Here is a 16081-nt window from a genome sequence, read left to right on the forward strand (position 1 = left end):
CTGTGTGTGTGTGTGTCTGTGTCTGTGTGTCTGTGTGTGTGACCCTGCAGCCTGTACTCCTGCTCTGACTCTAACAGAGGACGACAGCTTGGACCTGTGTGTGTTTCCAGTTGCGTCATCGATGTGTTTCCAGCATGGAGACTGGACCCTGTGTGAGGACCCCTGGTGGCCAGAAGGATGTGCACAGCCCAACATCTGATGTTTGCTAACGTGCAGCAAAGGGTTCCAGTAAGTGTGTGTGTGTGTGTGTGTGTGTGTGTGTGTGTACTCACCGACCACTGTAAGCAACATGTTGTCAAGCAGCAGAGCGACACACACCACCACCAGGACCAGTCTGGGAGAAGCTCGACTCTGATGGAGCCACGCCATGTCTGCAAACACACACCCACAGACACACACCCACAGACACACACAGGTTAGAAGGTGTGTGTGTGTGTGTGACTCGGTTTCATTGTGTTTGTGAGTCACAGTTGCTTCATATCACATCAGATCTTTAATAAAACGACAGGATGTGTGTTTGTTATCAGCTCTGACACATCTGCACATTATTAGGGCCCGAGCACAGACATCAAAGGTGTCTGGTGAGACCCTATTGAAATTGTAATGATTATTATTATTATTATTCAGGCAAATGAAATGGCTTTTTGAGGGCTTTAACATGCTCAACTTCTTACCAAAATTTGCAGAAAGTTAGAAAGTGGTGAAAATTTACGTATTCTGAAGGAATTTTCAATGGGCGTCGCAAAATGGCTCAACAGTGCCCCCCGAGACCCCCGGAAGGTGTTCCCATTGACCTGTCTTCACAAAAATCGATATACAGGTCTATCATGACCAAACAAACAAAAAAGTCTCTGGGTGCAATTGTAAAAACAAAACAGGAAGCCTGATATTTTGTATTTAGTGGCCATTTTGGCCATATTCCACATTTTTTCTTTGATACACTTGTACCAGGGTTTTCATCGGATCAACTTCAAATTGAGATGAGTGTCATCACGACAAGATGGAGATAAAAACTGACTGACGGATTTTTTTTTAATCACACGGTGTGACCGTGGCGTGGTGTCAAAGTTTGATTAATCGCCATTAAAACACGATGTTCTGTAACGCGGACATACATGGACCATGAATCCTTTGATTTCAGTCTTCCTAGATCAAAGGAAACTTTATGTCTTGCAAAGGTCACGTCTCTTTCTCTCTCAGAACTGGTTATTTTTGTTTTTTCAGACAAAAAGCATGCAACGCTTCAAAATGGATGTGCTCGGGCCCACCCAGTGCTGCTTTGCAGCCCTAAAAATGTTAGTTAATATTAATGTTGTATTGTCTTCTTTTCTCCATCGCTTCTTATCTTCCTTCCTTGTTTCCTCCTTGTTCGCTTCCTTTCTTTTTATTCAAATTTCAATTAAATGCAACAAAACCAAACTGAAGTTTTCCTCCGTATATTTGTATTTATTATTATTATTTATTTATTATTAGGGCCCGAGCACAGACATCAAAGGTGTCTGGTTTACAATTATAATCTCATAAACGAACCCAGTTAAGGGCAATAGAGCAAAAATATATTTGATCTTTATTCCTCTGCTTGCTGGTATCCACATTAATGTTGTAGCAAATATTCATATTTATTATTATTATTATTATTCAGGCAAATGAATTGGCTTTTTGAGGGCTTTAACATGCTCAACTTCTTACCAAAATTTGCAGAAAGTTAGAAAGTGGTGAAAATTTACATATTCTGAAGGAATTTTCAATGGGCGTCGCAAAATGGCTAAACGGTGCCCCCCGAGACAGCCCGAGACCCCCGGAAGGTGTTCCCATTGACCTATCTTCACAAAAATCGATATACAGGTGTATCATGACCAGACAAACAAAAAAGTCTCTTGGTGCAATTGGAAAAACACAACAGGAAGCCTGCTATTTTGCATTTAGTGGCCATTTTGGCCATATTCCACATTTTTTCTTTGATACACTTGTACCAGGGTTTTCATCGGATCAACTTCAAATTGAGATGAGTGTCATCACGACAAGATGGAGATAAAAACTGACTGACAGATTTTTTTTTAATCACACGGTGTGACCGTGGCGTGGTGTCAAAGTTTGATTACACGCCATTAAAACACGATGTTCTGTAACGCGGACATACATGGACCATGAATCCTTTGATTTCAGTCTTCCTAGATCAAAGGAAACTTTATGTCTTGCAAAGGTTACGTCTCTCTCTCTCTCAGAACTGGTTATTTTTGTTTTTTCAGACAAAAAGCATGCAACGCTTCAAAATGGATGTGCTCGGGCCCACCCAGTGCTGCTTTGCAGCCCTAAAAATTTTATTAAAGTGGTGAAAATTTATTATTATTATTATTATTATTCAGGCAAATGAATTGGCTTTTTGAGGGCTTTAATTATTATTATAAGTTATGATATTATTACACCATCTCAGATTTCATTAAAGTTATAACTCGACTTTACCTCCTTTTCATTCTCATTAAATCCTGTTTCACGTTCAAACCAGAACTGCACTGGGATCTGATTCCACCTGTTGAGTCACACACATGTTCCTTCATCACCATGAACACACACACACACACACACACACACACACACACACACACACACACACACACACACACACATACACACACACACACAAACACACTCCGGCCCCGGAGGTGGACGCTGCCGTCCAACTGATCCTCAAACTGATCAGCTGTTTCAGTTAACAACAGAGATGATGATGATGATGATGATGATGATGATGATGATGATGATGATGATGATGATGATGATGATGATGATGATGATGATGATGATGATGATGATGATGATGATGATGAGGATGAGGATGAGGATGAGGATGAGGATGATGAACCGTGATCCTCTCGACATATTTGAATATTTGCACTACTGCACAGATTGCACTATTGTTGTTTTATTTTTCTCTTCATCTGTAAAGATATATATTTAGATATATATCTTTTATTTTCTATTTTTAAATTTTTGATATTCTAGTTTTATTCTATTTTATACTTTTTATTCTATTTTATACGTTTTATTCTATTTTATACTATTTTTATTTTATTTTTTGGTTGTAATTACTTGAGCATTGCTTATAGAGAGCCGGTGACTCAAGCATTTCATTGCCAGCGACTGCTTCATGTTGTCTCTCTGTGCGTTTGACAATAAAAATCTTGAATCTTGAATCTTGAATCTTGAATCTTGAATCTTGAATCTTGAATCTGCTTCCTGGACCTGAGGAGCAGCAGCTGGAACAGATCTTCATGTTTCACAGTTTCCTGCTGAATCTTGGAGATAAACTCTGGTTGTTAATAACTTCAGAGAGTTTCTAACTGATCTAAGTTCAGCTTCACTCTTTCTCTCTCTCTCTCTCTCTCTCTCTCTCTCTCTCTCTCTCTCTCTCTCTCTCTCTCTCTCTCTCTCCCTCTCTCTCTCTCTCTCTCTCTCTCCCTCTCTCTCTCTCTCTCTCTCTCTCTCTCTCTCTCTTTCTCTCTCTCTCTCTCTCTCCCTCCCTCTCTCCCTCTCTCTCTCTCTCTCTCTCTCTCTCCCTCTCTCTCTCCCTCTCTCTCTCTCTCTCCCTCTCTCTCTCTCCCTCCCTCTCTCCCTCTCTCTCTCTCTCTCTCCCTCTCTCTCTCTCTCTCCCTCTCACACGTGTCTCCACTTCTTCTCTGTTACAACCTGTCGTCCATCTTTAACTCTGCTGGTTCCACTCAGGAATCACAGCCAATGACCAGGTGGTGGCGCTCACACAACATTTAAATGAAATTAAATAAAAGAAAACAGATTTTTTTTCCAGCTTTTCATTGAAACATCAGTTCCAGATTTTTTTTTAAACTGAGATAATTATAATCATATGAGACGTTCAGGAAGGAAAGTGTTTCTGCTGTTTTCAGATTTTCAGATTTTTCCTGTCGAGTGTGAACATGAACTGATTTTACTGTCTGTCTGTTCTGACTGCTGATTGGTTTACAGGCTCGTTCCTCCTTGCTAACACAGTTAACACACAAACACACAGAGACACACACACACACACACACACACACACACACACACACACACACACACACACACACACACACACACACACACACACACTCTTATTCTCTTGTCTCTGTTCATCTCTCGGCTTCACCTCCCTCTCTTTCTTCTGTTGGATGGAAAATTGATGTGAAATGTGATTTTGTCCTACAATGTTTTGTTTAACTACCCCCCCACAAAAACACAGACACACACAAATACACACAGACACACATAGACACACAAAGATAGGGTTTATATATTGAAAATCGTTTGCTTTGTTGTCTCTTAAATAAAAGAGAAGAGAATTAACGTGATCAACACACAGTATGTACTATATCTGTCAAGCACACACACACACACTCACACACACACTCACACACACACACACACACACTCAAACACACACACACACACACATCACAAAATGATTGCCTGAAAGAATGAAGTTTTACTGAAAAACAGGAACATTTGTTTTAAAAAGGTCAAAACAAAAAGACAAACAGCAAAAAATATTTCAAATAGAAGGTTTAGCAGATTACAAACACAAACACACACTTATATATATATATATCTATATATCTATAGATAAATATATATATGTGTGTGTTATTAGAAAGTAATAAATACTTCACTGAAGTCAGTGAGACACACAGGTGAGTCTTACCGGAACGAGTGAAGATCTTCTTCTTGCTTCAGCTGCTGATGGAGCGACTATATATCTGACCTGGGGGGGGGGGGGGGGGGGGGATGTTTCCTCCCTTTTATTCTGATAATGATGAAAACAGACAATATGGAGACACACACGCACAATAACACACAGAACACACAAACGATACACCCTCTGACCTGTGTGTGTGTGTGTGAGAGAGAGCGAGTAATTGTGAGCATCTGCTGTCCCTTTATTGAAGCCCTGGAACAACCCGCAGGCTGGAGACCTTATCACACACACACATCTACACACACACACACACATCTACACACACACACACACACACACACATCTACACACACACACACAGGTCTGTTTACCTGCTGTTCTGTCTGCATGAAGTCTTAATGTTTGTCCACTATAACATGTAACTACCCACAATCTGATAAGTAAGTGTGTGTTTGTGTGTGTGTGTGTGTGTGAGTGTGTGTGTGTGTGAGTTGCTCCGTTTGGCCCAAAGAATAAAGTCCTCTGAGCTTCTGGAGGATCTGATCTGAGAGGAACCAGCAGGACCTGAAGCTTCTCAGAGAGCGAGTGGACGTGTGGACGAGGTTTCTAACACGTGACGTGAAACCTGAAGAACACAAAGATCTCAGGATGAAGAAGAGGAGCCGGACACGTAGAAGACGAAGACGAAGATGAAGAAGAGGAGCCGGACACGTAGAAGACGAAGACGTCCACTTGGAAACACGAGGAGATTCCAGATCTTCTGGTGATGAGGCCGACGCCGTGTGGGAGGAGCTGGAAACAACAACACTGATCTGTCCACAGCAGAGTTTATACGTCAGGTCCCGCCTCCTGCTGCTCTACAGGCTCCGCCCCTGCTGCTCTACAGGCTCCGCCCCTCTCGTGGAGGTTCCCACATGTTACTGTTGGACCAACAACCTACTGCTGCTGCTGCACACACCAACTACACAACATGTCCACACACTATTTGACACAGTGGAAATTGTTCGAGTTCCTGTTTGATGAGTTCATTCTCTGATTATCAGACTCCAGGTGGCTCCGCCTTCTTCTAAACCACAGACTGTAAATAAACATGGCCGACATGACAGCTCCCGGAAATCGTGACCTCGATCCCGCGGCTCCAGTCCTCAGAGGGCGTCGACCACCGGCCCACAGACACGCCTCCTTCATGGGCCGACCGGTGGACCACCGTGACCAGAACGAGACGGTTTCATGATCAGCGTCACTAGCTCGTCCCGCCCTTATTGTTACCTAGCAACAGAGCTGGACTCAACAAGAACGCTTTGATGAGGTTGTTTGAATCAGGACGTCTCTGAAGCACAATGCATTCTGGGAAAGAAATGAAACAAGTGGAACTACATGACTCTGTGTCTGTTTGGGATTGGCTGAGACCGCTCTCTGTCAAACACAAGGATTGTGTTGGAGTTGTGTGTTCACACTCACAGTCTCACACACAAACACACACACGCACTCACACACACACACACACACACTCACACACACGCACTCACATACACACACACACGCTCACACACACACACACACACACACTCACACACACACACACACACACACACACTCACACACACGCACTCACATACACACACCAACACGCATTCACACACACACACACACACACACACACACTCACACACACGCACTCACATACACACACCAACACGCATTCACACACACACTCACTCACACTCACACACACAATCTCTCTCACAAACACACACACTCACACACTCAAACACTCACTCACACACACACACACACTCACTCACTCACTCACGCACACACACACACACACACACACAAACACACACACACTCACACACACACACACACACACACACACACACACACACACACTCACACACACACACACACACACACACACACACACACACACTCACACACACACACACACACACACACACACACACACACACACACACACACACACACACACTCACTCACACACACACACACACACACACACACACACACACACACTCACACACACACACACACACACACACACACACACACACACACACACACACACACACTGTGTCTCCAGGTGGGTTCTCATCTCTCTGCGGTGTCACGTTTCAAACGCACCCCCCCCCCCCCTCGGGCCTCCGGAAGGAAGCCGCTGTCTCCGCCCGACTGATGCGGTCCAGCTTCAAACGCACCTTGAAGACTTCAGAGGGAAGGGGACGGATCAGAGGGGAGGGGAGGGGTATAAAAACAAACGCACCTGAAGGTTTCAGGTCAGAGACGAGAGGAGACGAGAGGAGACGAGGGAACGAGGGAACGAGGAGACGAGGAGACGAGGGAACGAGATTTCATTCACAGAGGAAAAGAAAACAGATGTGTTCTTATCAGTCAGATTAATATCAGACTTTAAATCAAAGATAGGAAAAGAAAACAGATGTGTTCTTATCAGTCAGATTAATATCAGACTTTAAATCAAAGATAGGAAAAGAAAACAGATGTGTTCTTATCAGTCAGATTAATATCAGACTTTAAATCAAAGATAGGAAAAGAAAGTGAACCGAACAAGAAGCTCTGGTTTGTGAAGCTTGTTGAGGAGGAGCAGGAGCAGCAGGAGGAGCAGGAGGAGCAGGAGGAGCAGCAGGAGCAGCAGGAGGAGCAGGGGGAGGAGTCTGCTCGCTGATGGATCCCAGGACGTGCGTGTGGCGCTGCGTGCTGTGCGTGTCGCTGGTTTCCGGTCTCGCGCTGGACTCGAACACTATCCGCTCGTCCAAAGAGACGCAGCGCGTGGAGCGTCCGGTAAGTGGCTCCGCCCCCTCTGATTGATCCTCAAATTACAAGTTAAATAACATTTCATCTGCATCAGTAGTATTATTAGTTATAATACTACATTTTCTCCAGTGTACTTCTCAGTGGTGGTAACTAGTAATTAATTAAATTAATTAAAAGTAAGTAATTAGTAACTGTAATATTACAGTATTGTTACTTGACAAAAGTAATTTCAATGATATTAAAAGTGTTCCTAGTGATTATTAATATAACATTCCATTATTACTATTAGTAGTATTTTTGTGTGACTTTTCTGATATTTATGTTAATTAGATAAACTAAAATCTAAATCCTGTCGCTCAATAGAAAATAAAATGAATTAAAATGAAATGATTAATTGCTCGACTACAAACAACTCATTTAACTGTTAATTATTATATATATATATTTCATACATGTGCAATACAGTGTATATACTATGTTTACATTGAATACACTATCTAACTTTTTTATATTTATTTTTCCCACTGCTTTAAAATATATATTGGATATAAGATGACGTGAATGTTTATATTATATTGTACTTATTTAAGAGTTTATTTCACCCTTTGTTGATGCGTATCTTATCTACCTTATACCGTAATATCTGTGTAATATCTATATAGAAATATACCCATGCACATACATGATTAAATTGTGATTATTGATTATGATACAGTATAGTATTTGTGATACTGATAGGGTTCAGTGATAATAAAAGAAAAAAACAGCTGTCGTAGCAGCAGTAATAAAAGTTGTAAGAATTGTTAGTATTAATATTATAGTATTAGTATTAGTAGTAGTATTAGTAGTAGTAGTAGTATTAGTACTTTACAGTATCAACATAGAGGATGAACATCACTCTCACCTGCCCATCAGGATCGTTCCCATGGCGACCAGGTGGAGCGGGCAGCACGACGGACGGAGACGAGTCATCGAGCGACGGAGGCGTGTTCCAACGCTGAGTGCAACACACCTGTGGTCAGTGACGACAACTTAACACAACACGCAATGAACACAACACGCATGAGCTCTATGTTTTTACATTTAACACACATCTCTCTCTCTCTCTCTATCAGAGGGGGGGCTGCAGTAACAGAGCTCAGAGGAGGCCGTCCTCTCAGGACAGAGCGGTGGACAGACAGGTGGACAGACAGGTGGACAGACAGGTGGACAGACAGGTGGACAGACAGGTGGACAGACAGGTGGACAGAGAGACAGACACCGAGAGCTTCAACAGGACAAAAGGTGAGTGATTTGAAATGAACTCCACGTCCCAGAGTGCACTGCTGCTGCTCCAGCCTCAGGACGTGTCCACCTGTTTCAGCTCAAGAGATGGCGAGCTGCGTGCGGTCCGGAGACTGTGGGCGGGGCCTGTGCTGCGTCCGCTACCTGACGGGGAAGCGCTGTCAGAAGATCCCGGGCGAGGGCGGAGCCTGTCTGCTGCTCCGGGGCGCCACCAAGCTCAGGAGGAACCTGGGGCGCTGCAACTGCCACACGGGGCTGTCCTGCACCGCCATTGACCGGGCGGAGTCAGGCAAGAACAAGGGCCAGGGGGTGTGTCTGCCCCGCCCACAGCAGGGCCAGAGGAAGACAAGGCATTCTGGGAAAAAGAGGAGGACAACGGAGAGGAGCTGCTGATCACTCCATCATCAGTGAGACCCCTCAGAGAGACCCCTCAGAGAGACCCTGTAGAGAGACCCCTCAGAGAGACCCCTCAGTGAGACCCCTCAGTGAGACCACTCAGAGAGACCCCTCAGTGAGACCCTGTAGAGAGACCCCTCAGTGAGACCCCTCAGTGAGACCCCTCAGTGAGACCACTAAGAGAGACCCTGTAGAGAGACCCCTCAGTGAGACCCTGTAGAGAGACCACTCAGAGAGACCCCTCAGTGAGACCCCTCAGTGAGACCACTAAGAGAGACCCTGTAGAGAGACCCCTCAGTGAGACCCCTCAGTGAGACCCCTCAGTGAGACCACTCAGAGAGACCCTGTAGAGAGACCCTGTAGAGAGACCCCTCAGTGAGACCCTGTAGAGAGACCACTCAGAGAGACCCCTCAGTGAGACCCCTCAGTGAGACCACTCAGAGAGACCCTGTAGAGAGACCCCTCAGAGAGACCATGTAGTGAGACCCCTAAGTGAGACCCCACAGTGAGACCCTGTAGAGAGACCCCTCAGTGAGACCACTCAGAGAGACCCTGTAGAGAGACCCCTCAGTGAGACCCTGTAGAGAGACCACTCAGAGAGACCCCTCAGAGAGACCACTCAGAGAGACCCCTCAGTGAGACCCCTCAGTGAGACCACTCAGAGAGACCCTGTAGAGAGACCCCTCAGTGAGACCATGTAGTGAGACCCCTAAGTGAGACCCCTCAGTGAGACCCCTCAGTGAGACCCTGTAGAGAGACCCCTCAGTGAGACCCCCCCTGTAGAGAGACCCCTCAGTGAGACCCCTCAGAGAGACCCCTCAGTGAGACCCCTCAGAGAGACCCTGTAGAGAGACCCCTCAGAGAGACCCTGTAGAGAGACCCCTCAGTGAGACCCCTCAGTGAGACCCTGTAGAGAGACCCCTCAGTGAGACCATGTAGTGAGACCCCTAAGTGAGACCCCTCAGTGAGACCCCTCAGTGAGACCCTGTAGAGAGACCCCTCAGTGAGACCACTCAGAGAGACCCTGTAGAGAGACCCCTCAGTGAGACCCTGTAGAGAGACCACTCAGAGAGACCCCTCAGAGAGACCACTCAGAGAGACCCCTCAGTGAGACCCCTCAGTGAGACCACTCAGAGAGACCCTGTAGAGAGACCCCTCAGTGAGACCATGTAGTGAGACCCCTAAGTGAGACCCCTCAGTGAGACCCCTCAGTGAGACCCTGTAGAGAGACCCCTCAGTGAGACCCCCCCTGTAGAGAGACCCCTCAGTGAGACCCCTCAGAGAGACCCCTCAGTGAGACCCCTCAGAGAGACCCTGTAGAGAGACCCCTCAGAGAGACCCTGTAGAGAGACCCCTCAGTGAGACCCCTCAGTGAGACCCCTCAGTGAGACCCCTCAGAGAGACCCCTCAGTGAGACCCTGTAGAGAGACCCCTCAGTGAGACCCCTCAGTGAGACCCAGTGAGACCCCTCAGTGAGACCCCTCAGTTAGGGGTCTCTAGAGAAGGATCTGTCTCCACAGTGACGTCTGGTGGACGCTTGACGTCTCCACAGGAGCAGCTTGGGGGCGTCAGATGGGGGAGGAGTTAGTGAACTGTCCCTTTAAGATCCAATGGTGGATTATAGATTATAGAGAAACCCATCAGGTGACACACAGAGAAGCAGCCACCAGGGGGCGCCTCGGATTCAACCAAATTAAAGATTAACTTGTTCCATTAAAGTCAGTTATTTATCTACGTTCACTTCCTGGTCCATGTGGTTGAACTTTGGTTATTTATTAACATTAAACTCAATAAAGTTCATGTTGATGATTTCCAGGTTGTTGTTTGTGTTTTATTCAACGTGCCGACAGCAGGTTCTGACCTCTGACCTCTGACCTCTGACCTCTGACTGAACAACGCAACACATCATAAACACAACTGAAAGAACGAATATACAACTGTTATATATATTAAACACACGTTGAGAAATCAAAGATCATTGATCCTGACAGAGCTTCACTCTGTCAATAAAGATGGACGCCATGACAGCTCCTTAAAGGTCCTCACTTTACACCTTTCTGGGACTGAGTGTGAGGTGCTGGTCCCTCAGATGATGTCTCAGTGGTTTGAAGTGTGTCCATGTCCTCTGTCCTCTCTGGACCCGCCTCCTGAGCCCCTCCTCTGATTGGCTGACTGCACTTTGACTGACAGGCGACCAGGCCTCTCACCGGTCTCATCCTGGCGCCTCCCTCTGGTAACCACAGCTGAAGGTCATGTGATGTTTGCAGCTGTAGAAGAGCAGCCAGATGTTTACAGTCGTTACAACCAGATGTTTCTGAACGGAGAGTTCCATCGTCCTCATGTCTGTCCACGTCTCAGCAGGACAGTGAGGGAGCGTCTCTGCTTCCAGTGAAACATCAGGAGCTTGGACGTGATCTTCGATCCTGATTTGTCCTTTGATTCTCACTTAAAACATATTTCTAGGACCGCCCTCTTTTACTTGGATATCATCTCAAACATCAGGTCTCAGAAAGACTCAGAAGAACGAGTCCAGGTCTTTGTTCCATCCAGACGTGATTATTGTAATTCCTTATTATCCGGCTCCAGCAGGAAGTCGTTAGAGACTCTGCAGTTTGTCCTAAATGCTGCAGCACGTGTCCTGAAGACAACCAGGGACAGACACCACATGTCTCCTGTGGGAGGACGAGACCAGACGAGACCAGATGTTTCAATAACACATTTCTTAGGAGTGTAAAAGTCCGTAGTGACTGTTTTCATACTTTCAGGCCCCCTACTGGCCCCTTCAGGTCATTACACATAGTAAAAATCTACAAAATGTATTTTACACAAAATGGAACCTTTAAGGTGAGACCGAAGCACCTCTATCGCCCCCTGGTGTGTGGCTGCAGTACAGGTCATAAACCCTCCTCCTCCATGTTAGCAGATGGGACATGGACCAAACAAGAAAATCAAAGTAGTTGTTAAATTAATGTTTGTAAAGATGTTTCAGTTCTTCTCGTCTGATGTTTGTTGAAGTTTCTGATCAGTTTGATTTGAATCAGTTATTTGCTGAGTTAGAAACAGGCTGAGACGGACTCCTGATTGGATGAGAGCGTGAGAGGGCGGGACCTCGATATGAGAGATAATTGGGCTGAATTTCTGGAGGAAGTGGCGACGTTTCGTCTTTATATACAGTCACTGATCATCTTTATATACAGTCACTGATCATCTTTATATACAGTCACTGATCATCTTTATATACAGTCATTGATCCTCTTTATATAGTCACTGATCCTCTTTATATACAGTCACTGATCATCTTTATATACAGTCACTGATCATCTTTATATACAGTCACTGATCATCTTTATATACAGTCACTGATCATCTTCATATACAGTCACTGATCATCTTTATATACAGTCACTGATCATCTTTATATACAGTCACTGATCATCTTTATATACAGTCACTGATCATCTTTATATACAGTCACTGATCATCTTTATATACAGTTAGTGATTCTCTTTATATACAGTCACTGATTAAGCTCAGGAACGGTTTGTGATGAATCACATGAAGAAACTAGAAACACATGTAACACCTTTATGAATCAAAGTTGATATTTTCTGATATCTTGTATAATGTCAGATCCTCTCAGGAGCTGAACACCAACATGGATCTGGTGAAGAGCGCCACCTGCTGGAGACAGTCCTCACATCTCACAGACCCACAAGACTCTAGAAGAGTCCCCACAGATTATATAAGTAATGATATAATAAATCATAACTTCAGTGAGAAGCTTTGGCCCCTCCTGCTCTATACACTGACCTCTGACCCTGAGAGGACCACCTGTGCAGGTAACGTTCCCTCAGGTCCCCATCACGTGACTGAGCCACACCTCCAGGGTCATCCTCCTGTGGCTCCTCCTCCTTTGAGACTCCAGCTGTTGGATTTCTTTATTCCAGTCTTATTTCAGAATGAGATGTTTCCATCAGATTGAATATTATCAAGTGTTGAAGTTGTAAACCTTCAGGCTTCAGTTCCAGCTCCACCTGATTTTAAATTATATTTCACTGCTGGTTGCAATTCTTTAAATATAGAATCAGTCACATCAGAATCAACGAAGACTCAGTGAATCCTGAAGAATTCAACCTGAGGAACATTTGTTGTTGGAGTCGTGAATTCAACAGATTGATGAATGAATATGAACCATTCATGTGAATAACACGTCAACAGTTATATGTATAAAATGTGTTTAAGTGCTTTTAAACAAACAATATGGGCTGAAACATTTTTGCTGATGTCACCGACACTGAAAGCGGTTTAATCAAAAGGAGGCGGAACAGTTTGTCTTTGATCTGGAGCTTCCTGTTCGTGTCACCTGACCCAGATCACCCAACCCCCCCCCCTTTCTTTTTATATGAATTCATAAAAACAAATGGTTTCATTGTCAAGGCATCTTTTATTTTTTGACGAAATAAAAAGAAAACAAACCGTTGGGACTTTGTGGAAAAAATGTTCAATGCAAAAGAAACTTTCAAAAAGCAAAGTCACAAATGCAGCAACTTGATTTCAACACCAACAGAACATTGGGGGGGGGGGGGGGTTCTCCATCAATAGGAATGTTGACTGGAAGGGGAGGGGCTAAAGGAGGAGCAGGGGGGAGGTGCTCAGAGCTCGCCACAGTCAGCGATGATCAGCTTCTTGCTGGTCTTGCCGCTCGAGGAGCCGAACGCCTCCATCTTCCTCACGATGTCCAGGCCCTCGACCACGCTGCCGAACACCACGTGCTTCCCGTCCAGCCTGCGGACACACGGCGTCAGACACGGCGTGCAACAGGACACGGCGTGCAACAGGACACGGCGTGCAACAGGACAGCTTCCTGCCAGAGGGCGTGTACTCACCATGCGGTCTTCACTGTGCAGATGAAGAACTGGGATCCGTTGGTGTTGGCGCCGGCGTTGGCCATGGACAGGATCCCGGGCCCGGTGTGCTTCAGGGTGAAGTTCTCATCGGCGAACTTGTTTCCGTAGATGGACTTTCCACCGGTTCCGTTGTGGTTGGTGAAGTCTCCGCCCTGCGACCAGCAACACAGGTTAACATCTCACTCACGCTACACGTGCAGCCGGGCCGCGGCAGCAGGAAGTGGCGTTCCTCACCTGGCACATGAATTCGGTGATGACGCGGTGGAAGACGCAGCCCTTGTAGCCGAAGCCCTTCTCGTTGGTGCACAGGGCGCGGAAGTTCTCCGCCGTCTTGGGCACCACGTCGGCCCGGAGCTGGAGAGAGAGAGAGAGGGAGAGGGAGAGAGAGGAAGAGAGAGAGAGGGAGGTTCATTAACACTGATGAAGCTGCTGCTGCCTTCAGGGACCTGAACACCGGGTCCGACTCGTTGGACCTGAACCAGAACCCGGTTCTGTGGCTCCGCCCTGCTGCAGGAAGCTCATCACACAGTGTGTGTCTGTGTGTGTGTGTGTTCATTGTGTTGTCAGTGAAACAGCTGCACTGCAGCACTGCTTGTTCAGAGAGGGGGGGGCTGCAGAACTCAGCTGTGTGTGTGTGTGTGTGTGTGTGTTCAGTTACACTGTAGTGATCTGGGGCCGAGCGTGCACGTGCTGGGGTAGCACGTGCACGCGCATGCACGTGCCCCTAGTCAGACTCACATTAAACACTCACAGACACACACATGGAAACATGCAGCACACAACTGATAGAGCCTCGAGGACCGGGTCCATGACCGGGTCCCCGGGTCCCGGTCATGGACCTCGCGGTCCGGGTCCAGCACCGGGTCCCCGGGTCCCGGTCTTCGAGCTTTTTCCGGCGGGTCGCAGCTCTCTCCGGACTGGGAACGCCCAGGATGACGCTGCACTCACAAAATGGCGGCTGAGGAACAAGGAACAAGACCACCAGGCTCCTCACTGGTGGTCTCTCTGGTCTCCAGGAGCCGCAGGGTCCCGGGTTCCCCCCCCCCCCCCTCGCCCTGGAACTTTCCACGACCCCCCCACCCTGCGGTGTTAGCTTTACGAGCTAACATGCTAACCACTGCAGCGCATTTTGAGTTTTAAACATGAACAGAGACCCCCGGCCCGCCCACCCGCTCGACCCCCGGTACACACCGGAAGGACCCCCCCCCACCGACTGAAGCCCGGGGGTTACCCAGGCTGCGAGGCCGCAACAAAGAGAGGGGGGGGGGGAGGAGCAGCGGGGCGGAGCTAACCCGCTCCTGGGCCTTAACGGGACAGGAGCGGGTGCGCTTGATTTGTGACAGCGGCTCCTCAGATCGAAATGTCCGCTCTCTATTCACCGCTGCTGCGGATCGGTCCCGGACCCGGTCCCGTTTCTCCCCCGGTCCCGGACCCGTTATAGCGGGAACAGCCCGGGGCCGTTACTCACACGTGACCGCGTGGCTGGCGGCCGCCTGCGGGACGCTGCGTGCAGACACCGGGACCTAAGCTCCCGTTCCCGGTCCCGTTCCCCGGGGACCGGAACCTAACATCCACCGGGACCACCGGGACCACCGACCCCCCCCCCGCGGCGGGATGAACCCGGTTTACCTCCATCGTGATCCGGCCGAGCGGTTTCCCGTCGGCGGTGACGTCGAAGAAGACCTGAGGGTTGGACATGTCTGCTGCGAGGAGGCGGAGGAGAGGAGCCAAAAAGATGGAGGAGCCCGGAGCCCGCTTATATAAGACGCCGGTGGGCGGGCCTACACTTCAGCCAGCCAATCAGGAGCACGGAGGCTTTTAAAAGGCGTCCGTGGGATCCAATCAGCAGCGAGGACGGGCCCTGCGCAGCGTTGGTTCGATTCCGGCGCCGCGCTCCCCGGAGGCGGGACGTGCTTGAGCCCCGCCCCCTTACGGAGCGCGCGCGTCACAGATGACCGACAGCTCGCGCGTCCAATCCGGTGCGTGAACGTCATCCCCGCGCGTGCCCGCTCAG

The 16081-nt window shown here is 47.4% G+C and overlaps 2 protein-coding genes across 2 annotated transcripts in view; both read right to left on the minus strand.

Annotated features, from left to right (window-relative positions):
• Nucleotides 1–369, minus strand: part of LOC133002396 (chromaffin granule amine transporter) — a 17557-nt gene extending 17188 nt beyond the window's left edge. Inside the window, exon 1 of the mRNA XM_061072196.1 lies at nucleotides 273–369. Coding sequence (XP_060928179.1) covers nucleotides 273–369 — 97 coding nt within the window. The remainder of the gene's footprint in view (nucleotides 1–272) is intronic.
• Nucleotides 370–13584: 13215 nt separating this feature from the next.
• On the minus strand, nucleotides 13585–15809 carry ppiaa (peptidylprolyl isomerase Aa (cyclophilin A)). Its single transcript, XM_061072198.1, has 4 exons — nucleotides 15697–15809; nucleotides 14302–14421; nucleotides 14047–14219; nucleotides 13585–13945 (listed from the first exon to the last, which is right to left on the minus strand). Exons 1-4 carry the CDS (start codon nucleotides 15763–15765, stop codon nucleotides 13813–13815), a joined length of 495 nt encoding a protein of 164 aa, XP_060928181.1. The 5' UTR covers nucleotides 15766–15809; the 3' UTR covers nucleotides 13585–13812.
• Between the last annotated feature and the right edge of the window lie 272 nt (nucleotides 15810–16081).

Source organism: Limanda limanda, chromosome 5, assembly GCF_963576545.1.
Source record: "Limanda limanda chromosome 5, fLimLim1.1, whole genome shotgun sequence".
Classification (NCBI taxonomy): domain Eukaryota; kingdom Metazoa; phylum Chordata; class Actinopteri; order Pleuronectiformes; family Pleuronectidae; genus Limanda; species Limanda limanda.